This window comes from Pangasianodon hypophthalmus, chromosome 7, assembly GCF_027358585.1.
Source record: "Pangasianodon hypophthalmus isolate fPanHyp1 chromosome 7, fPanHyp1.pri, whole genome shotgun sequence".
Lineage (NCBI taxonomy): Eukaryota > Metazoa > Chordata > Actinopteri > Siluriformes > Pangasiidae > Pangasianodon > Pangasianodon hypophthalmus.
In genome coordinates, this window is record NC_069716.1 from 17,493,536 (window position 1) to 17,516,332 (window position 22,797).

General features: G+C 36.9%; 2 protein-coding genes across 4 annotated transcripts; both read right to left on the reverse strand.

Annotated features, from left to right (window-relative positions):
- Positions 1-222: 222 nt before the first annotated feature.
- Positions 223-6,819, reverse strand: cnot7 (CCR4-NOT transcription complex, subunit 7). 3 transcript variants are annotated; one of them, XM_034305974.2, is made up of 8 exons: positions 6,627-6,819; positions 5,736-5,774; positions 5,390-5,620; positions 5,098-5,291; positions 2,854-3,015; positions 2,585-2,729; positions 2,309-2,419; positions 223-1,398 (listed from the first exon to the last, which is right to left on the reverse strand). In XM_034305974.2, the coding sequence occupies exons 3-8, from the start codon at positions 5,504-5,506 to the stop codon at positions 1,267-1,269; spliced, it is 861 nt and encodes a 286-aa protein (XP_034161865.1). In that variant the 5' UTR covers positions 5,507-5,620; positions 5,736-5,774; positions 6,627-6,819; the 3' UTR covers positions 223-1,266. The 3 variants fall into 3 exon arrangements, with proteins under 3 accessions (XP_034161865.1, XP_026774381.1, XP_053091595.1); XM_026918580.3 differs by lacking the exon at positions 5,736-5,774 and having other exon boundaries at positions 6,627-6,818; XM_053235620.1 differs by lacking the exons at positions 5,098-5,291; positions 5,390-5,620; positions 5,736-5,774; positions 6,627-6,819 and adding an exon at positions 4,753-4,873.
- Positions 6,820-8,504: 1,685 nt separating this feature from the next.
- mtmr7a (myotubularin related protein 7a) lies at positions 8,505-18,532 on the reverse strand. The gene is made up of 14 exons (XM_026917438.3): positions 18,276-18,532; positions 17,860-17,982; positions 16,617-16,779; positions 15,820-15,977; positions 15,510-15,638; positions 14,349-14,483; positions 14,120-14,252; positions 11,944-12,053; positions 11,713-11,838; positions 10,869-10,918; positions 10,567-10,767; positions 10,278-10,412; positions 9,620-9,746; positions 8,505-9,487 (listed from the first exon to the last, which is right to left on the reverse strand). Exons 1-14 carry the CDS (start codon positions 18,297-18,299, stop codon positions 9,206-9,208), a joined length of 1,896 nt encoding a protein of 631 aa, XP_026773239.2. The 5' UTR covers positions 18,300-18,532; the 3' UTR covers positions 8,505-9,205.
- Between the last annotated feature and the right edge of the window lie 4,265 nt (positions 18,533-22,797).

The following is a 22,797-nucleotide window of genomic DNA, read 5'->3' on the forward strand; positions in this document are numbered from 1 at the left end:
ACCTGCAGATTAGGATTCAGTATTAACATTAAAAATGGTAATATTGAATAGGTAATGATGGCAGACCTTTACGGAAAATTGTGAAACATTTTTAAAAGAATATACCTACAACGATTTGTTAAAATCCTTAAAGCTTAGTGCAGTTTCTGATGTACTGTTATTGTAGAACTGAACATTAATTTGCATGCAAGTGTGTATGCAAAACAATACACCTAAACGTGGTTCCCAATTTTGCAGATGATAGAAAATCTGAGGCCTTTATTTACAAAAGCTCTAAAAACAGTCACCTTTGTTATTGCATATTCTCAGCATGGACATTCTACACACTGGTGAAGAAAATTGGCCAGGTGACATTGAACAGAAGAAAAGCAGTGTCCATGCAGATCACACCTCTGTATAAGCTCAGACCATGACTCAACACAGCATTTATTCAAACGCTATCAGTACATGCAGCTGATCTACAACCGTAAACACAAAACAAAACCCAAACAGCACAAAACACGCATGAATGAAAAACCAGTGCTACAGGTAAATCTAATTCCACTGACAAAGAGTACTTGAGTTGGTTAAGATTTTTTTTTAAAGAAGCACAATGAATAAAAGGCTTTGATTTTATACTAAAATACTACAAAACCTTTAAGTCACTTTTTAAAATGAAATGAAGACAGTCTTGATACAGAAGAGGTGACCTCAGTTCAATTAAATAGTGGCAGTTATGCATCACTCTCCTATTTTGTGGTAAAACCTGTTAGCCCAACATAAAGGTAAAATCAGTGCAAGGCTTCACTCGTGCCATTAAGTGCCAGGATCTTCCGGTGTGTGACTGTCTCTCGCTCCATCTGTCTCAAGCTACTGCAGGTTGTGAGGTGGTACAACATGGTACTCCATGGATCAGGGAACAACTGTACATGTAGGTAACTGGCATACTGTTTTTTGTTGAAATAGTCTGTGTGCTACTCAACAAAGCATGAGAACGAATGCAATAAATTAATGATAAAAAAACATAAAATGTAGCTTAAGGCTGAGCTTTGCAGGGGAAAAATAAAACACCCATATTTTTTCTTGTCTCTTATGATAAAAGAGGAATGTGTTGTGACAGAAGATTAACGTAGAGAAGGCAACAAAGTGGAGAAAGTTTTTTTAGCTTTTCATCTAAAACCAAGAGTCTCATTAGAGCTTTAAAGTGCAAATTCCTATTGAACGTCTCATGAAAAACTAAAAAAACCCATGTTTTAAGCCCTGCAGGTGAAGTTGGTTCTTGTTGTGTCATGACTGCTGCTTGTTGGCCTCCTCTTCATAGGCGTTGCCGGTGCCGTTCTGGACGTAGGATGAACCGGAGCCCAGTCCGTACAAATGACCACAGTACTTAGCATCATCAATATGATCTTCAAAAAACATCTGTAATGAGAGGAAACACTGTTGGACACTGAGATCACATTATATGAAAAATTAGAACTGCTTTGGCAATCACACTACATTAGTTTCGGCTTTATTCTAACTTAATCTAGCAATGGTAGGAACAATTTAAACCAAAATGTTTTAAAGCACATGTGTGTCTTCACATATCAAATCAGTTAGCAGTAAATGGTCCTATTAGAATGACTGCCTCTGCTGATTTTGGACATAAGGACTCAAGCATACAAGTGTATTATTCATTTTTAGAACTATAAAAATGCTTTTGAAAACAGCATGAACTCCATTTTACACATTACTTTAAAAAAAAAAAAATAAATAAAAATTTAAAAAATAATTTAAAAAATTATATTTTTACATTACATTTTCTTTTTTATAACAAAATCATAGCAGCAGTTGCTAAATGACATGAACAAACAAGCAAAACTTTAACGATTATTATGTCCCTATATATCATCAAATATCTGCCTAAGAAGAAGACAGAGAATATAAGTAGATATTAACAGAATATTAGTAGAAATATTATGTCCAAGAGTAAAATGTAATACATTGCTCTTTTGTCTGAGCTGTCCTAATAACATTAATTTATGTCAAGTGCAAAAAACAGTTTTTTGATTCGGTTTGAAGAAAATGATCAGGACTCACAAATACCCAACATTTGTTCTTCTGAAACAGCATTCATGAGTTTTGTGACAAGTGATATTAGTGAAATTACATGTTTTGTAGTAATAGTTCTGCTAATCCACAGTAGTGGCATGTGAAATTTTCCAATGGTGACTCATTTCTACTGATATATCCACCTTTACTCTTCTGCTTCCATTGTTGCTTATTAAACAAAATATGAGTTAGAAAGTATTCTTGCATGCAGACTGGAATTCCACAGTTCCTGACCCACCTCTCTCATCTTAAAGAACGCCATTCCTGTGAGGAGAGAGTCTGAGCCTGCCTGATGCTGAGGCCCAATCCTCTCCAGTTCCAGCTGCTCAGCTACCTCCTGCAGGCCACCCTGAACATCACACAACCATCACTTTACACAGTGCTTTCATGTGATTCACAAATGGTCTATAAGCCTTGGCAATCCCTAACTTCCTGCGAAACTTCAATTACTTTTCTGGCAACACTAGATTCTAAAAATATATCTACACATTTCAAATACAAAGAGTGTGCATGCCTTCAGGTTTTTACAGCTCTTCATGAGGTATTTCACATCATAGATAATGGGGAAAAATAAACGAAGTATCTCAAAGAAGTCAACTTCTTCCTCTGGCAGCTTGGAGTTGGACAAGATTTTGATCAAGTATCCAAAGTCGTAGCCACTAAACAGAAAGAAACACACATAATTAACAATACTTGGACAGTCAGGTATAGAGAAAAGGTATTAGTATCTCTCAGGTATAAAATGAATCACTGTTTCAATACCAAAATGAACAGTCAATTTACCTATGGAACGACAGCCACTTGACCCCTTCACAGAGCACCACACCTGAAGTCATGAGGAGCTCTGCAAAATATAGTGTCTCAATGCCTTCTTCTTCATGCTTTTTGAACTGGATACCTGATGTAGTCAGTAGCTCAATTGAATCTTGTGCATACATATCTTCCCTGAAATTTTTTTCAGACACATGGCATTATCATCATATTTTAACACAGAATTAACAAGTACTAAAATGGAGCACACTGGTTACACTTTGCACAACGTGAGATACCAAATACACAGACCAGGGGAAAAAAAAAAAAAACTAGAACAGACTGGCTTGGTTATGCTGTTTATATCAATACCTCAAAAAAAACCAACCAAAAAAAAAAAAAACCAAACAAAAAAAACCACGTCTTATTTCTCAATCTGTATTAGGTTTTAAATTCGAACAAACAAATACTGAGCAAATAAAGCACAAACCTTGCAGAGAATTTTGCATACATTTATCAACAGTGAGTTGAAATTTATCTTAATTTAAATGGTTTTGAATGTGTGTTGGAAAAACACCTTTATTCTATAAATTCTATATAAATACACATAGTGGGTGACAAAGGAGAAAGCACCAAAACCTTGAGCCGGCAGAACAGCTTCAATGCCCTTTGGTTTAGATTCTACATGTCTCTGGAACTGTACTGGAGGGATGAACACTATTCATCCTATAGATATTCCCTCAGCTAGTGTGTTATTGGTGGAAGACATCAAACCATTCAGCGAGTTCTCGTGCCCTGTGGATGGGGGCTTTGTCATCCTTTGAGAGACCACTCCCATCAGGATATAAATGTTTCATCATAGAATAAATTTAATCTTTATAAAAAAAAAAAAATAGTAGTAGTAGTAGTAATAATAAAAATAATAATAATAATAATAATAACAAATATATATATATATATATATATAGATCTGCAGTGACCCAAACCATGCTAGCAAAACCTTTTTTTGACATCCTTTGTCACCCATCTCTGTGTGTGTGTGTGTGTGTGTGTGTGTTTGTGTGTGTGTGTGTACATAAAATTGTGACTTTGACAAAGTTATTGTTATTTTAGCTATCTATCACACTATACTGGAGTTGAAATGAAATAATGAATATGAGTTCAAAGTGCAGAAGTTCAGCAAGAAAGTAGGAATTACAGCACTTTTTATAAGCTGAAAAATCAATATTAGGCATGGCAAAACCAATGATTTGGTACATTCTTAAAAAGAAACACCAAATGGCAAGAAAGACCATGGAAAACAACTGGAGTAGATAACAGAAGAATTCTTTCTCTGATTAAGGAGGAAGAAAAGAAGAAGAAAAAAAAAAAATTAAGAACACTGTCCAGGAGGCAGGCGTATCTGTCAAAGTCAACAATCAAGAGAAGCCTTCACCAGAGTAAATCCAGGGGGTTTACCACAAGGCGTAAATCACTGGTAAGCCTCAAAAATAGGAAGACCAGATTAGAGTCTGCTAATACATCTTAAAAAAAAAAAAAAAAAAAAAAAAAAAGTCTGTATATTTCTGGAACAACATCCTATGAACAGATGAGACAAAGATCAACTTGCACATGAATGATGAGAAGAGAGGAATATGGTGAAGGGAAGAAACTGCTTATGATCCAAAGTATACCACCACATCTTATGGTGTGGGCATATATGGCTGCCAGTAGAACTGGTTCCTTTGTATTTACTGATGATGTGACTGTTGACAAAAGCAGCAGGATGAATTCTGAAGTGTACAGGGCTATATTATCAACTCATTGGATGGCGCTTCACAGTGCAGATGGACAAAGACCCAAAGCATACCTCGAAAGCAACCCAAAACTTTTTTAAGGCAAAGAAGTGGAATGTTCCACAATGGTCTACAATGGTCAAGTCAATCACCTGACCTGGATCAAACTGAGCATGTATTTCAATTGCTGAAGTAAAGGCCTGGAAGAGCATCACCAGGGAAGAAACCCAGCATCTGGTGATGTCTGTGGATTCCAGACATCAGGAAGTCATTGACTGCAAAGGAGGTGCAAACAAGTATTTAAAAATGGCTGTAATTCCTACACTTCCACCCAATTTGGATGTAAATAACCTTAAAATAAAGCTGAAAGTCTGCATTTTGAGCTCATTTTATATGTATGTATAAGTGTGCATACATTATATATATATATATATATATATATATATATATATATATATATATATATATATACACAATAAAGATATGACAAAACTGTCCTTACGTGAGGTTAAATCTGAAGTTGAACTGCCATGTTGAAGTTCCTTGTGGATATTCACCCTGTTCATTCATGAAGGTAAGGCCAAGCTGGATAATCTTCAACAAATCAACATTACACCGCAAGAGCTGATACTGGTAGTCTGCATTACTTCTGAACTCTCCAATTGGCCTAGCAACTACACCTGGAAACTCTGTGTCCTATAAACAAAATGAAGATTACATACAGATCTGCCCGAGAGCTGGCATTTTATTGTTATTTTAATAAATACATGAAGCTAGAAGAAAAAAAGGCTTACCATCGCAATGTAGTTGTATTTTCGGATCACCTGGCGGATCCTTTTCAGCTCTTCATCCAGGTTACTAGCCCAAACCTCACATATTTTTTGGCTATGATCCACAGTAGCTGCGGGCATAGTGCCACTTTCAGATGGAAGGCATCAAAAAAAAAGAAAGAACAAAAAAAAAAAAAAAAAGAAAACTCCCGTGGGAACAATTTCGTTGAATTAAATCCTATTCTCCGTTTTGACCTGAGGACAAAAAAAAGGGGGATTAAAGCTTTTATTAGACCTGGTAGAAAATGTGTTGGTGGTTTAAAATATTGAACAACAAACTAAGTATGATGGAAAAAGAAATATCCTCAACATGGCATTCTGCTGAGTAAGTACATCATAACCTGGTGTTCTGCGAAAAAAAAAGAAGAACAAAAACGCAAAACTGTCACACCAACATTCATGGCATAAATCTGACAACAGCTTTAAGATTCTGCCACATTCACTGAACACAACACTACACACTGATGTATAGTACACACCTCATTTCTTGAATGGAGAGTTGCTGATAACTGATTTACTCTACTGTCTGCATAGCAAGTTTACTCAACACATGTATAGTCACTGATCACGTTTATACAAGTGAATAAGCTAGTCATTGGAGGAAATGTGTACAATTTTACTGTAAGTTGCCATCTTTTGAAAAAGGTGGAAGAATGGACAGAACTGCCTAGATAAGACCCATGATACTAATAATAGTGTATTTACTGATAACTAGAAGGCAATTTATACTACAGCTAATTAATCTGAGGTAATTAATCTGAGCTTGTCTAGCTTGTTTCATGTCTTTTTTTATGTTATATACAACGCCAAGTTAGCTTACTATACCGAACAAGCAGTCTGTCAGCTAGCCCTGAAATTCAGTCACGCTACAAATGACGGCAGGTTTAGCAACGGAGCTAAACAGGCTAGTTATGGTCCAGAAACATGGGAAAAATGAACCAACAACGAGCAGACCCCGAGCAGACACCTCCAACTCAGCACAACACTTAATTCCAAAACAAAACAAAAACTCTGCTTCGTATTTGTGTGGGCTTTGACATTCTGGAAATCCAAAACGTGCGCCAGGAATTGTCGTGTTTGGTGTTAGCTAACGGCTAGCGAGGTGTGTGTGTGCTAGCCAATGCTAACTACACGGCTAGCTACTTAGCCACAGAACTTTATTCTGCTAGTTTGGACAAGTTCGCTTATTCTCACGACTTACCTCTGCTCAGTTAAGGTACACCTAAAATGTACTGCTTCAGTAACACGTTGTTGTCTTTGTTTACAAGGACTGGGGTCGTAAACTCTAACTTTTATACAGTTTTATTTGTCTAACACCGACATAAACAACCAGCTGCCACCTCTCAAACTCCATTACAGCTCTACGCGGTGACGCGGGCGCGTTGTGCTCACTGACGTCATCACGCTAGGAGAACTTCAAAAAGTTAGGAAAACCAGAGAAGGATCCAGCGCTTTCTCTTATTAATTCTCATTAGAAATCATGTTGCATTTTTTTTTAAATAAAGTAACTCACATTTACTTTTAATGAGACATTTACTCACGTTTACTAAGACAACTTATTTAGCAATTTGGTAGCCCCTCTGTAAAGTGTGAAATTCTGCCAAGAATTAAAAATTTATATATATATATATATATATATATATATATATATGTACACACACACAAAGTTATTCAGGTTGGATTTTTCCTTTAATCATGTCATATAATAATAATCATAATAATAATCATAATATATATATATATATATATATATATATATATATATATATATATATATATATCAATTGTGCAAAAGATATAATTAAATTCTGAGTTTTTTTGGTTTAAACTTCTTTCACAAGAGGCCTCTGCTATTACCCACAATGCCCTTCGACTACCAGATAATGGGGCCAGTGGGACTTCATCTCCACCTAAACTGACCTGTGCAGCGGGGCTTTAATCCATTAGTCTGTACACAGCCATCATTCTTGTCATTTTGTAGATCACAGTTGGCAGAGCTGAGTCTCTGATGTAACTCAACAGAACTGCATCGTACAGCTGCAATGCATTCTGGAACTTTGAGTTCAGCATTTTCTATGTCCACTACTTCTACACTGGGGTTTTCATTAACATAACATTGAATGTCGCTGAAAAAGTCGCTCTTGCTCTTTTGGATTTAGGAGCTGAAGGAACAGAGAACCCTGGCCATTATCAGTCTTATGTTTGATATGGTTTAATGGTTCTCTGTCCTATTAAACACCATTATAACTGTACTTGCAGTGTCACCCTGTGATATCAGCATGCTAGACAACTGCTAAGTTTCTACAGGAATAATGAAAACACAGCACCAGCCAACAAATTAGCACCAGAATACCTAGCACATCACAAATAATTAGATATAAGTATATTTATTGTATTTCAGGGTGAAACGTTCCTTTAAGAAAATGTAAACGCTACAGTAACTTGTTCACTGTTCTACACTCTTAGAAAACAGGGTTCTTTGGATGGCTTCAGAGTTTCTGAAGGGGAAACCTAGTTTAGAGGGACAAACTAATGAACCCTTTTGGGCTTTTTTTTTAATTTAAGAGTGTGTAAGTTAGTTGTACAAACGTGCTGCAAAATAATTATGGGCATGGTGTTTGCCTCATACCTCTGGGGTTGGGAGTTAGAATCCCGCCTAAGCCCTGTGTGTGTGCTAATTTTACATGTTCTCCCTGTGCTTAGGGGGTTTCCTCTGGGTACTCCGGTTTCTTCCCCCAGTCCAAACACATGCGTTGGAGGCTGACTGGCATCTCTAAATTGTCCGTAGTGTGTGAATGTGTGTGTGTGTGCACGATTGTGCCCTGCGATGGATTGGCCCCCTGTTCACCATGTCCCTGGGATAGGCTCCAGGCTCCCCACGACCCTGTGTAGGATAAGCAGTACAGCGAATGGATGAATGGATTACATTAAAACGTGTTTTGAGCTTTATAACACAAAAAATAGGATAATACTAAAATAAAATATTTAGAAAAAATCTACGCATATTCCCCATGAATGTATATCAAAGCCAGGCAGCTTTCAAGATTAGCATTATACAGAACAAAATGAGGCAACAGTGTAAAATTAACATTATTTATTAATATTTGAGTAACATTGCAATAGGTAAGTGTGAACTCTTTCACTGAGAAAGACCTTATTTTAGAATTAACGTATAATCTAAGGTTACATGTGTTAAGCATATCCCACTTTCAAATATTCAACATTATAAATAAACCAATTTGTAGTGATATTCATACAGTTAGTAAAACAAGCATTGAGAACACATGCTTAACAATTTGTCCTACTTGTTTTGGTCCAGTGTTTTTCTTTTTTCCCCCAGAAATATTAGACAGTGTATTTGACCCACTTTTGTAAACATACTGACCTATTTTCTGAACAAAAGGAGTGTTATTTACTGTATACGTTAGATATAACCCAGCTGGATCTAAATATGGAAATTACAAATTGGTTACATAGAGAAAATGTCAGCTGTGTTTGCTTTCTCAGTCTCATGTGTTTGACTTTCAGGTCTTAGTATAAATAAATTTACTAGCATTATGAGGTATTTTGCAATGTGCATGTTTGTAACACAAATAACATCATGCAAACGTGAAACCAAATATTAACCCTTGCCTTTACACTGACAGAAATACAGACACAAAGACTTAAAGAGTACTGAGTGAACAACTAAAGTCAAATGCATACATGAAATTCACACATTCTTTGTATAGTTAGCTACATTCTTTATATATGGCTTTTTATTTTTCACTTGTCCCACTTTTAGGCAGCATTGAAGGCAGATTTGTCGGAGTCAGGTTCCTTGACTCCATCCTTATTTGAAAATACGTTGCCATTGCTTGAGGAATGACACTTGAAGTGAGCCTCTCTTAACTCCTGGTCTGAGCTTTTTGGTGTATCTCCAAACAGGCTGAGAACTTTAGGGTCAGCGCCAAAAAATCCTCCATTGTAGTCCTGAGGTCTGTTGGCTAGGCTTATGTACACTGGCACATGCTTTTTCACACAGAGGTCTTTCAGTGGCTCCTTAGCCAATGCAGCCAGTTTCTACAACACAGAATCACTTAAAGTTCACTATGCACATTAGAAATAGATCTGTATGAATACAACGTCAAAACAGCCATGGCTTCTAAAGTTTCTTAGTGGTCCAAAAGCAGACTGAGAGGCCATGATCCCTACCTGCTCACAAATGGCCAGAACTTCTTCTAGCTGCTGAGTTTCCTGTTTCACAGACACTAGGCACTCGAGCGCAGACTGACGGGGATGCAAACCTCGGTCAAACTGATTGTACAAACCCCTCCAGAACCTGAACCACAGATAAAAACACAAGACATTGCCATTGATACAGTGTGTAATTGCATTGTAGTGTATTCTTACTGATAACTCATAAACAAACACTTCAATACTGTCTGCCCTGTGAAGGAAAATATAGGGCAGGTCTATAGAACTATAAACGTAGAATGAAAAACTAAAAATCAGCATCTGTAGCATCTTATAGTACCATGTTATATTTATATATAGAAAAGAAGGTTGGGAGAGATAGGTAGCGTAGTGAACTGCACACTAATATTATAACTACTATATTATTGTTTATGAGCATTTCTAATTACTCATTATTACTATGTAACAAAAGATTACAGTAGTTGAAGAGTCAAATACTTGAGGTTGACTGTTAACACTGCTACATAAATATCTCTTGAAAATACTTCAAAGTATTTTTAGGGTTATTTGAAATCAGTGCATTTTTTTAGCAAGTATAAAATGATCCCAATGGGAATAAGTGATGAGTAACTGAAAATAGCACACAAAAATGTATAAAAAATGTACTGTAACGCACTTGAAACAGTAGGGGGTAGTAATGGGATGTAGAACTCCTTGGGTCTGACTGTGGTCTGGTCTGAACAGAGGGTTCACATACTCCTGCTTATTCTTCCACAAATGAGGCCAGATGGAGTGAGTCTTCTCTCTAATGCTTCAGACAAAAAGAAAATGGTTATTATTTCAATAACAATCAGCACATAGTGCTTGTCAACAGACATAGATATAGATCTGAGTGGTAGGTGTGGACTGCACAATGCACAAGACAATATGCATCTATTAATTTGCTTAAAAAAAATTAAGCTTACCATAGATGTTTCCTCTCTTTTTCACTGTTGCAAATGAAGTTGCCGTAATGACACGAATTAATGTGACTGTGGATGCTGATAAGGAATCTCTCATTGTATTCGAAGGCACAGGGAAACTGCTCCATAAGCTGCCACACACACTCTAAGAACTGGTCAATAACAGGCGACACTTCTTTGGGGTCTCCGTTTAGGTGGCTGTACCTAAATATAGATGAATCGTAATAAACTGCTAGCTACTCTCAGAATCCTGAACATAAAATATGTACAAAGTCATAGGTTGAAGTATAAAGCATGTATCTTACCTATGAGAAAACTTGTGTCCAAATGAAACCCAGTCTTTCTCAATCAACACCTGCACACAAGGCAAAAATATAAATCTGATAATCTACAGTAAACCTACTGGCACATGCGGAATGTCAGAGTATTTCATTTATTCTGACATAATCCATATACTAGTGACCTACTTATTACATTGTGTACCACAGGAAATTAAATGTTCTCCGGAAATGTGATTCCAAGACAGAGCTAATCCATGCTGCCGGACACGTTCATCTCGTTCACCCCGAGGGGCTTCACTTTTCTCAGAAGTTTGTACAGAACTAGGCCTTGCTCTTCCCTGACTGATCTCCAGGAGAGATAGAGAGTCTCGACCAGACTTAGACACAGTAAATCCTTAGCATTAAAAAGGCCCATAAGCATTACACAAGCAAACAAACCTTTTAGACATGCACAAAAAGTGGACTTAAAACCATCATCATTAACTATCATCGATATTCATATACGGCATGGCATAAAAACTCTTGCAACTCTAAAACAATAATAAGACAATTTTCAAAAACTTTGAAAGTTTGTCAAATTATTACTTAGAAGATTCAACAATTCTTCACTAATATAAATAAAAAATAGTGTTAGTCATTGAGAGACCATAGCACTTATCCCTAGTTTAGGAGCACATTATCATTTGAATGAAATATGCATTAAAGCAATTAAAAAGTATGTTTATTTGTTTTTAATGTTTTCTTAATGTTCTTTATAGTGAAGTCAGGCTTTTGGACCCTATCTCCTATAAACTGATTAGAGACAGTATAAGGAAAATCATTATGGTATATATATATATATATATATATGGTATGCACAATAGTTTACCATGAATCCCTTAAGAGTCCTGTAGTAAGGATCAAGAAGCACATTGGCTACGGAGCACACTTGAGCTGTCCGATCCCAACCGTCAGAGCAATGGATTAAGACGCTGATGCCTTCCTCTGCCACAGCCTGCACACACACACACACACACACACACACTCAACCAGTCAGAACTAGAGATTCTGGAGTACTGGAGACAAGTGTGTTTTGCTCAAAATCAGTCCTGTGCCTTACCCTGGCGACAAAGATTCCAGCTGCCAATATTGATCTGATGTGTTTTAACCAGTCTGAATTTTCCAGGCCCGAAAGGAATTCCCCCATGGATGAGGAACAAAGATCAGACACTGTGGAATGAGACAGTGTGTTATTAAACTGACCCATGGGAAAAAATAAATATAACCCAACAGCATACAGTATAGGAAAATGAATAGCAGTTGTTCAAAGGTCTCTTGATAATGAAAACCAGAAATATCCAGCGTTACTGATACATTATATGAAAAATAATTTCTTTAGTACACATGGAAAATGACGACTTCAAATTTGACGTACAGTATGTTAGTTTAGATATTGAAAAATAATCAGTACTAATGCTGCAACATTTGTTTCTATATACAGTATTTAGAAAAAATATAACAGTACATGTAAGAAATATACCTGTTATCTTCTAATTTACCAACACAAGGCATCATTTAGCTTCCCAGAATGTGTAAAGAATAAAACATCTCTTTGTATTGAAATTACCCTACAACATCATTAACTTAAGATTATCATGAACACAACACAGTATGCAAAGGCATGGTCAGGTGTAACTGTATAACAGTCCAAAAGTGTGTGTTTATATGTGCTTTACTTAAAATATTATACTGATAATACTGATAACTATACTGATACTTCGGAGAAGGTACAAGAGCTTGTTTCATTAGTGTGCAATGGCTCGATCAATATATATGATACTTTCATCTAAAACAAGCATAAAATATTTTCCGGAAAGCTAATGGCTTCCCTTGAAATGAGAGTGCTTCACCCGCAGATTCTCAAGTGAACAGGTTCAGTCAGGTCTTAAATGCAGACCTGTGTTCTAGGAAAATTGTCATTCTGGGAAGAATTAGAGAGGGAAAGGCTCCAACTGACTTTAATGTAATCAGACCTAAAACTGCCATGCTGTCTCAGTTGGACAGCTACTCTCTGGTATACACCCTCCGGACTCCCTAATGTTTCTAGGGTAAAATCAAAGCTAAGACTACTATTATTTTTACAAGAGTGAACCAAATCATTCTCACGCCCCTCAAATGGGGGTAAAGGGTCCCCGATCGTCAACTTAAAAACAAATAAAAATAGTCAAGCAATGAAAGCCAGATGGAATCAAGCATTCCTTAATAAATTCCCTCTAGCGTTACCATGAAACCCTCCTACAGTCAAGTCTAAGTAATCTTAATGCCGAGAGTGAATGAGACCACTTGGTGGTCCAGTGTGCTAGTGTTCCTGTCTCACTACAAACAGTTTTACAAGAATAATCAAAGGATATGTATAGCAGATGTACGTAGCAGTATGTATTCCCACCATTCTCTTACATGGGAAGCTGCTAGGCATACCCACCCAAGGTAGTCTAACAAAGAACATTCATGAAACCTCTATGATCTTATTTCAAAACCCCATATCTCTTATTAATATAAATTAAACGTGCAAATATTTTTTCATTTATTTATTTTCAAGAACCGCTTTATCCTGGTCAAGGTCATGGTGGATCCAGGGCCTATTCCAGCATCTCCACGCAGGCAGGTGGATTCACCCAGGATGGGATGTCAGTTCATCGCAAAGCACCTTACGCATACATGCATTCATACACTCATTCAATCCGCCTTCCTGGACAGTGTAAGGAAACTGGAGAACACGGAGAAAACCCAAACGGACACACTGAGAGCATGTGAAACGCCACACAGACAGTAATCCGAGCTCAGGATCAAACCAGGGACCCTGGACCTGATTCATATCATTATAATTGTCTAACATTTTATCATGCTTTCTAATATTGTTGCAACATTGCAAGAAAGTCAACATGTTAACTTGTACCTTTTTTATGGAGATTTTTACAAGATGAAGATTATAACAAGCACCACATTCTGGACTCTCTTCCCAGCATCATCATACATTACCACTTCTAATATGTGACAATTGTTTACTTGCAAGTGCTGGCTAGCTTCTCAGCTATGGACCATAAGAACAACATCTGGTAGTTGATACACAAAAATATGATATTTGAAAAAGCTATGTGAAATGTAAAAAAAAACACACAAGGGCTTTGTATCGTTCTGATTCATGCAGTAAATACTGTGTAAATAAAGTAATGTGTACTTTATATGGTTGATAGTTAAAGGTTAAATGTGGAATACATAAGCAACAGTATATGTACCTTCAATCAGTTTCTGCTGACTGTTCCTCATCACGTGGATATTTTCAATGCCGATGAACTGAAATTTTATATTGGTGTAGTTATCCTCGTTTTCATAGCCCTTTCCTGTAGCCCGGTTTGCCATTGCATTTAGCTGAAAAAAAACCCCAGGATTATTTAATCTCTACAAAGCCATCATATGCACATTTTATTAAACATGTCTGTCACTGTGATAAAGATTAGAGCTCACCTTGGGTCTGGTGTCCACAACATACATGAATCGGCTGCTGGGGTTGGACTTCATGATGGCCTCTAGCATCTGTTCGTCTTCTAAACAGCGGGCACTGAAGCCTGACAGAGGCTGGCTGCTGCGACATATGGTTGCCTGCATGGAAAACACAGTTTCGGTACAATGAAGGCTTGATTGCATAAACCACATTATGAGAAAAAGCTCCACTGTGTATACTTCTACGTAATCAAATGGGTCAAAAACAATAAACAGTGTGGTGTACAGTAAGTTATTTTAATTAAGTTACTAACTACTTTCCCCATTATTTTCCTACTTGCCCTACGTTTCCATACGATGGTTCAAAAAGAAATAAAAACACATTTTTGACAGGCACAAATGATATGCTGTTTTTGATGAAAAATAGAATTGATCATCAATAGACGTCTGGCAGTGTACATGCACCCAGCCACAGATAATAAATCATACACAGAGCTCTTAATATCAAACTGCTCTCTCCATAAAATGGACCCTATTCCATGAGAAGCTGACCTTCATTTCCCCCCCATAAAAATCTAAAGCTATGCTGATATGATTTTTTTTTAGACCCTGATGACACAGGGGACACAGATATGAAACGAGTTGATACTATGACCGAGCCATTTCTGTCACATCACCGTGGTTTGCGTGTAGAGGTCATATATTCTTAAAAGCTCTTTGAACGAACACAACCAAAAGCAAATATGAGTCTTTGGAGAATACTTGACCTCAATAAAACAAATGGCCTGTACTGATTAAGCAAACCCATACAGGGAAAAAAAAAAAAAAAAAAAAAAAAAAAAGACTAAGCTTGCTTTTAAGTACCTATCATACAAACTAATACTGAACACTTCATTTTGGATACTTCTGGGGTAGAAGATACACTTTACAACAGTTTACAACAGTTTGAGTAAGTTCAGCATTGACAAAATATAGCTAATGCCCAGTTCAGTACCGGAGGAAAATGTAAAGGAGTCTTATCGGGGTCAAAGTATGCTGTTACAAAGTTCCATTTGAACTACTATCAGATGACAGATGACCAATAACATGCAAGCCATAAGGAACAAAGGGTCAGACTCTCTAATCTGTCATTAAAAGGACCCCTAAAAGCTAATATTCACTGCAAAGAATGGTTTGAAAACTCACTTGAGTTTCTTTGCAGTAGTATGACAATGTAGGAAATCGGCCCCTGCTGCGAAACTTGGAGCTCCCTATAATGACAGGGAGTGTGGCTGATTTAGGCACAAACAGGTCAGCGGGGTAAGTGTCACACACCTGGAGAAGATGGGGTAAAGGTGACAGGTGTCATTTACAAGTGTACAGATAATATATATACATGTCACAGATTGACTAAATGTCACCACAAGTTGTCGTCCATACTGTGTTTTCTCAAAACTACACTTTTTTTTGACATAGAGACAAACATTAGAATGTAACAGTCGAGATACACACTGACCCTGTATTCTCGGTTGATAGAGGTGACATGCCATAGTTTATTTGGCACTCCCATTCGACTGTATTCAGCCTTCAGGTCTATAAAGTTCCAATTTTTGTCCCTCTCGGCCTTGTTGAAATTAGGCTTGAAAGAAAAACAATATAGGTCCTCGTATCGCTCTGAAAAATAGAAAAACGCAAAATAACAAAAGTAACAGCAACCGGCACAGTACATATGATTGAAAAACAAACAAGTAAAGAGATCCTAAGTGCAGTTGGGGCAGTTTTTAGTTTATTGAAAGTAAAACAATATCAGGGTTTGATTTTCTAAGCACTGGGAGTCTGTTAAACATCATGGCACAGGAGAAATATCATAAATATCTGAAAATCTGGATATGTGAAGAAAGAGAAAAGATGATGACAGCTTAATACAAAAATGGCAAAGAAAAGGTGTTATTTAACACTGTGTTTAATTAGCTCCAGGCACAGGTGTTGTAATCTATGCAAAATTTGCACGCTCCTTTTCTGCATTTAGCAGTTTTTATTTGTGGCTCACATAAAAACGATGAAGCCCTGTGGGTCTTTAAGTGCTGAGTTTTTAGTATTAAATCCACTAGATTAGAGCATGGTGATAAAAAAAAAATTCCACTTAGTCAAGATATGAAGATTTACTTCAATTCTTTATATAAATGATTTTCTCCCATTTGCTCCTGTGAATTTATAAGATGTCTGTCTATCAACTGTGGTACAGTGATGGCATCCAAGTCCAAAAACAACCCACACGATCATATCTAAGATTTGTGAAATATTTCAGTTTACCTGCCCGGGAGAGTCGTAAGAGTGACATAAAAACATCATTGCAGTCGCTCTCTTGTGGGATGATGAGTTGAATAAGCTGGAAGTTCTTGCATTGAATGAGAAGTGGGCATCCCAAAGTAGTAGGGCTTTGTTTCTTAATATTACACACCAGACTATGCAGCACCTGTGATTAAAACCAGAGCATATGTAATTGTGAAACTTTGTCAATCAGAGATTTTCATATATGTGACCAAGGATCTCAAAAACACTGTGACAATTAGACCATTTTTTCATTTCCACATCCCTGACATCATTCTTCATGCATCTTCTTAGGATAGTCATCTAATGAGACCATCTGTGACTGACATTCCACATTCAGTTGAATTTATTTATATTCTGTTGACGCATTTAATTTAAATTTCAGTAATATTTAAGCTGATACATTAGGGATGAACAAATTAAGCAATTGAGGGAGATGTAGTTGAATGAATGAATGAATTTAAGATTAAGTTTATTTATTGACAGCTGCTTGTATTTAGGACAATTTGACAACCTTGCTCAAGGACACTTTGACTTGATAGATAGATAGATAGATAGATAGATAGATAGATAGATAGATAGATAGAGGTGAGATATGGATGAGATAGACAGACAGAGAGAATGAGATAGATAGATAGATAGATAGATAGATAGATAGATAGAGGTGAGATATGGATGAGATAGACAGACAGAGAGAATGAGATAGATAGATAGATAGATAGATAGATAGATAGATAGAGGGATGAAATAGGCATGGAATAGATAGATAGATAGATAGACAGATAGACAGATAGAGAGAGAGATATAGATAAGTAGAGAGTTATCTATAGAGAGAGAGAGAGAGAGAGATGAGATATAGATAGATAGGTAGAGATGATAGAGAGAGATAGAGAGATAGAGATGAGATTGAGATAGACAGACAGATAGAGAGAGAGAGACAGATAGAGAGTGAGAGATGAGACAGATGAAATATAGATAAGTACAGATGATAGATAGATAGCTAGATAGATAGATAGAGGGATGAAATAGGCATAGATAGATAGATAGATAGATAGAGAGAGAGAGAGAGAGAGAGAGAGAGATAGAGAGTTAGAGAGAGAGAGAGAGAGAGAGAGAGACGAGATATAGATAGATAGATAGAGAGAGAGAGAGAGAGAGAGAGACGAGATATAGATAGATAGATATAGATGATAGAGAGAGAGAGAGTGTGTCAGTAAGCACTTACCCATAGTTCACTGGGATCCTCAGCCTCATTCTCCACAAACACTGTATGGAAGGCTGTTAAGTACAGTGTTCCAGCTCGTGCCCTGTGAGAAGAGCCCCTGTCCACTAGCTGGACTTTTTCAACCTGAAATATGACACACCCAAATTCAATAACAATTATGTATAGAATTAAACATTTGGTAAAAGTCCTTAATATATCTGGATATTAATATAACGTTAAACAGCATGAGCCTAACCAGTGATTATGTCCCTGCTAGCCTGTGAACGCACTGCTCCACATTTATTACACCGTGTTATTCAATATATACACTAATTTATTTACATCACATAATAAAACTAAGCCCATGGGCAATTTAAACCATGTTCATGTGAGTAATATTCGTACAGTTATTGTATAAACTATTATTGTGTGTTTACCTTCGGCAATCTGATGTGCTCCATCTTTCACACGCAAACACCACAAATCAACATTTATCTGCTACTTCCGGTAGCAACTGTAAACATCACACTAAAAAGATTATTTCCTGGTGTATTGTCTCACAACATTGTGAGATTACGTAAAATAAAAAAATTGTCGAAGTGAATCTGATGTGATCATAGTCTACCCGGTCACTAGGGTGAATCACCGTTAGCTCTGTGGAAACACCGCGCGGTCCTAAAGCCGACCCGATATGCTACAGCAACACAACTAAAAACCTATATAGGTTTTGTTTCAGCGACAAGAAAACATGACTGTGGGTAAATAAATGAACATAATGAAAACACAGTAAAAAAAATCCAAAAGATTATCTCTGTAATGAACTTGTGACACTGACTTATAAATCCAACAGAACAAAAAACATTTGGAAAGAGAGCTAAACTTAATCAGTCATTACACTAATACTTCAGCTCCCTACTGAAAAAACAGAACAAGACAAACAAACAAAAAACCCCCAGCTAAAACCAGCCTGGGCTGGTTGGCTGGTCTTTGCCATCTTAAGCTGGATATAGCTGGGTTAAGCTGATCCTCCAGCCTGGCCAAGCTGGTCTGGTCTCCTAGCCTGACCACCACTGACCAGCTAAGACCAGCCTGACCACCACTGACCAGCTAAGACCAGCCTGACCACCACTGACCAGCTAAGATCAGCCTGACCACCATTGACCAGCTAAGACCAGTCTGAACAACACTGACCAGCTAAGACCAGCCTGACCACCACTGACCAGCTAAGACCAGCCTGACCAACACTGACCAGCTAAGACCAGCCTGACCACCACTGACCAGCTAAGACCAGCCTGACCAACACTGACCAGCTAAGACCAGCCTGACCACCACTGACCAGCTAAGATCAGCCTGACCACCATTGACCAGCTAAGACCAGTCTGAACAACACTGACCAGCTAAAACCAACCTGACCATCTAAAGCTAAAATGGTCAAAACATCTCTAAAACCAGCCTGCTAAACTAGCTATCACCAGGCTGGGAGACCAGCTAAGACCAGCCAACCAACCAATTTAGGCTGGTTTTAGCTGTTTTTTTTTTCCAGCAGGGCTGTTAGACTCTTCAGAAGAAAAGTGATTGTAGCTAAAAAAAAAAAATATTCAGGATGATTCTATGACTGTATTTGGCCAGTAAATCATCCAAATCTAAAAACAAAATCTGTCACACAAATTATAATGGCATATGGGTTTCCAGAGTATGTGAATGTGTGTATGTGTGTGCATAGGGCCCTGTAATGGACTGGCGTGCCATCTAGGATGTATTCCTGCCTCACATCCAGTGTTTCTGGTTTAGGATCCACATTGACCCTGAGCAGGATAAAGATGAATGAACAGTTAAAATAATCCAAAGCCAAGGTTGGGAACCTGTGGTTTAGGAAACTACATTCATCTACCATTTATTTAGGAACATCATACTAATACATGGTAGGATTCAGATCTAGTGACTGTGGAGGCCTTTGAAGTACACTGAACTCCTTGTCACGTTACTGGACCCAGTTTGGTTAGTAACAATGCTCAGACAGGCTGTGGCATTCAAACAATGCTTGATTTGTATTAAGGGGCCAAGAAAAAATTCTCCACATCATTACATCACCACTACCAGCCTGAACTGTTGGCAAAAGGCATGTTGGGTCCATAGATTAATATTGATACCAAATTCTGACCCTACCATATGCATGTCACAGCAGAACTCAAGATTAATCAGACCGGGTGACATTTTTGTAATCTTTCTAATCAAATGTCCAGTTGTGTTGAGCCTGTGCCTACTCTAGCCTAAGATTACTGTTCTTAACTGACAGGAGTGGAATCCGATGTGGTTTTCAAGGTTCAAATTGTTGTACATTCTGATATGCTTTTCTGCTGACCATGGCTGTAAAGAGTGGTCGTTTGAGTTACTGTAGGTGTCCTGTCAGCTCGAATCAGTCTGGCCATTCACCTCTGACCTTTCACCTGCAGAACTCCAGCTTATTGGATGTTTTTTGTTTTTCGCACCACTCTGTATAAACTCTATACTAGCTTGCTGTCTCATAACTGGCTGATTGGATAATTGCATGATTAAAAATGCAGTTGCAGCACTGTAGGAAACGGATAAATACCTTCAACTGAAATGTCATTATTTTCAATTATGGCACATTTTAATACAACGTTTACTGTTTTCTGACATCTCTATAGAATACACTGTAGGCAACATTTAGAAACGTTATATAAAGTGTTCTCAGAACAGCCAGAAAATGCTCAATAGAACTGCTCCTCGAACCAAAATTTTATAGAAATTTAAAAGTGTAACCTAAAATTGTTAACTTGATACGTATGTTGATATAGATTTAGCGAGTAGCCAAACATATTATGTTAGATAGTCAGATGAATCATCAATGAAAAAAAGAAGTGAAGGGCTGTGTGTTTTCCTCATGCAAGTGATAATTGCACAAGTATCTGTTTTTATGACTATAAAGCAATATAACACCTATAAACAGCATAAGTGCTTTACTTACCAGTACCACTAAGTTAAAAAAACAAAACACTGCTGCTAAAGAAAAAGAAAGCGGTGCCAAGGACAATAATTTTCCAGTCATTCCTTTCCCATTTGATGTTATGTGGCCGCCAAATTACTTGGAACTAATCTTTCTAGAAGACATTTATACATTTAGTCTGCTGCATTTTCATTGTGCGAATCATTTTCACCTCTATGAATTGTCCCAATGAACTTTAAACCTTCTTAGCAGTAGTTTCATTTTGAAAACCAGTTGTATGCTCATGATGATTAAAAGTAGCCTGCTAAGATAAATAAATGCAAATAGTTTACAGAAATATTGCTACCAGAAATTATATTAGTTACATGCACGCTACAGCTTACTTTGTTTTGCCAATATACTGCCGAATTATTTTAAAGATTATACATGTAAACCTTCTCTATACTGCAGCTCTTATAGCTCATATGACCATCTTTTGCCTTGTCACTAATAATTGACCAGGACATTTTCTGATGATGGCACAGTTAAGTGGTTTAAAGCATCCCATCAACAAACAGTATTAGAAGCCTTGCGTAGCTAAGTCAATTTGTTAGAGCAAAGAACCACTGCACTTGGTGGCTTTAGATTGATCATTACACTGGTAGTTGGGTTAATGAAATGGCAACACTTATCAGATAGAGCAATACAAAATACGATGCCCACTTTACTGTGCTCCTACACCTAAAGGCTGGGCTGGCAGATATACACAGCAGCTTTTGCAAGAGAGTGAAGCCTCCATAGTATAGTGGATAAAATGTAATGTAAATCTAGGTGTGATTTGATCCTATATTGTGTAAGGTCAGTGTTACCACAAAACCTGGGAACTGGCCCTGAGTGTCTTAGTGTCTTAGCACTTAAACTTGGAACACACTGCATTAAACACACTCTGGATCTGCTCTTCTATCTCATCTTAATTTTTTTAAAAGGTAGATTTTTAATGACTTATGCTTTGCTAGTCTTTTGTTGAAAATATTATTGAATTCACTGAGCTATTATTATTATTATCATTATTATTATTATTATTATTATTATTATTATTATTATTATTATTATTATTATTATTATTAGGTTTACTGTCATTATTTGAAATTACTAAAAGGATATTTGGTGTTGCAGAATGTTTTAAATATCAGTGTTACTGCTAGATTTCAAATGAAATATTCACCTACAAGAGGATACCTGAAAAAATGGCCACTGTGTGTATAATTACAGCATTCTAGGCATTTGATTTTTCTTTTGATTATCACCTAGATCTATCTTATCTTGTATTCACAAGCTTTGGCAAAAATCCTTTAAATGAATAAATTTATTCTGCATCTCGCCACTCTGTCTCCCAGGGCAGCGTGTGTATGAATGTTTGCGTCTGTGGCTCCAACTCAGCCATCTATTAGAGGTGGCATTTGCTTTCACTGTGGCATTCAGACCACATAATGAGCTTAGAGTGATGGTGAATTGGGAGTGTAGGACATTGCAGACATCAGAGTCTAATTGAAAGTAGTGTAGCCAGGCTGCAATAGGATTTAGAAAAATATTTTATGTGGGACAGAAGCCATTTATCTAAATAATATATTACTTTTTAATATTTTTTTTTACATTTATTGTTTTATGACTATTTTCTGTTAGCATAAGTTTTTTTTTTCTGTCAGTTGTTCTAAAGCTTTCTGCTTTGTCCGTAAATCAATCTTGTGTTTGACAAAGGTGATCTAAAATTTTAACAATTTTTTTTCTTCTTCTTCTTCTTATGAACAACCATTATAGAAACGTAACCATTAAATAAATTCTAACATTTAGGGTTCTTGTTAGGGGTCTTGTTCTTGTTTTCCGATCTTGGCATTTTCTTTGTGAGATTTGTAGTGTGTTTTGTATTTAACTTTTGACTTTAACATAAATGTATTGGCCTTTTTGCACTCACAGATTTGAAGAAGTAGTTTTCCATATACCTTTTACCTGTG

Bases quoted from the DNA above. Each gene is read 5' to 3' on its own strand.
- cnot7 (XM_034305974.2), bottom strand. From the start codon at position 5,506: ATGCCCGCAGCTACTGTGGATCATAGCCAAAAAATATGTGAGGTTTGG. The intron at 3,016-5,097 runs GTAAGGACAGTT...AAAAAATTTCAG, and splicing joins AACTTCAGATTTAACCTCAC to GGAAGATATGTATGCACAAG. The intron at 2,730-2,853 runs GTAAATTGACTG...CTTTCTGTTTAG, and splicing joins AAGTGGCTGTCGTTCCATAG to TGGCTACGACTTTGGATACT.
- mtmr7a (XM_026917438.3), bottom strand. From the start codon at position 18,299: ATGGAGCACATCAGATTGCCGAAG. The intron at 14,253-14,348 runs GTGAGCTCTAAT...GTTTTTTTTCAG, and splicing joins TTGTGGACACCAGACCCAAG to CTAAATGCAATGGCAAACCG. The intron at 9,488-9,619 runs GTAGGGATCATG...TCTGTGTTGTAG, and splicing joins TTCTGGCCATTTGTGAGCAG to AAACTGGCTGCATTGGCTAA.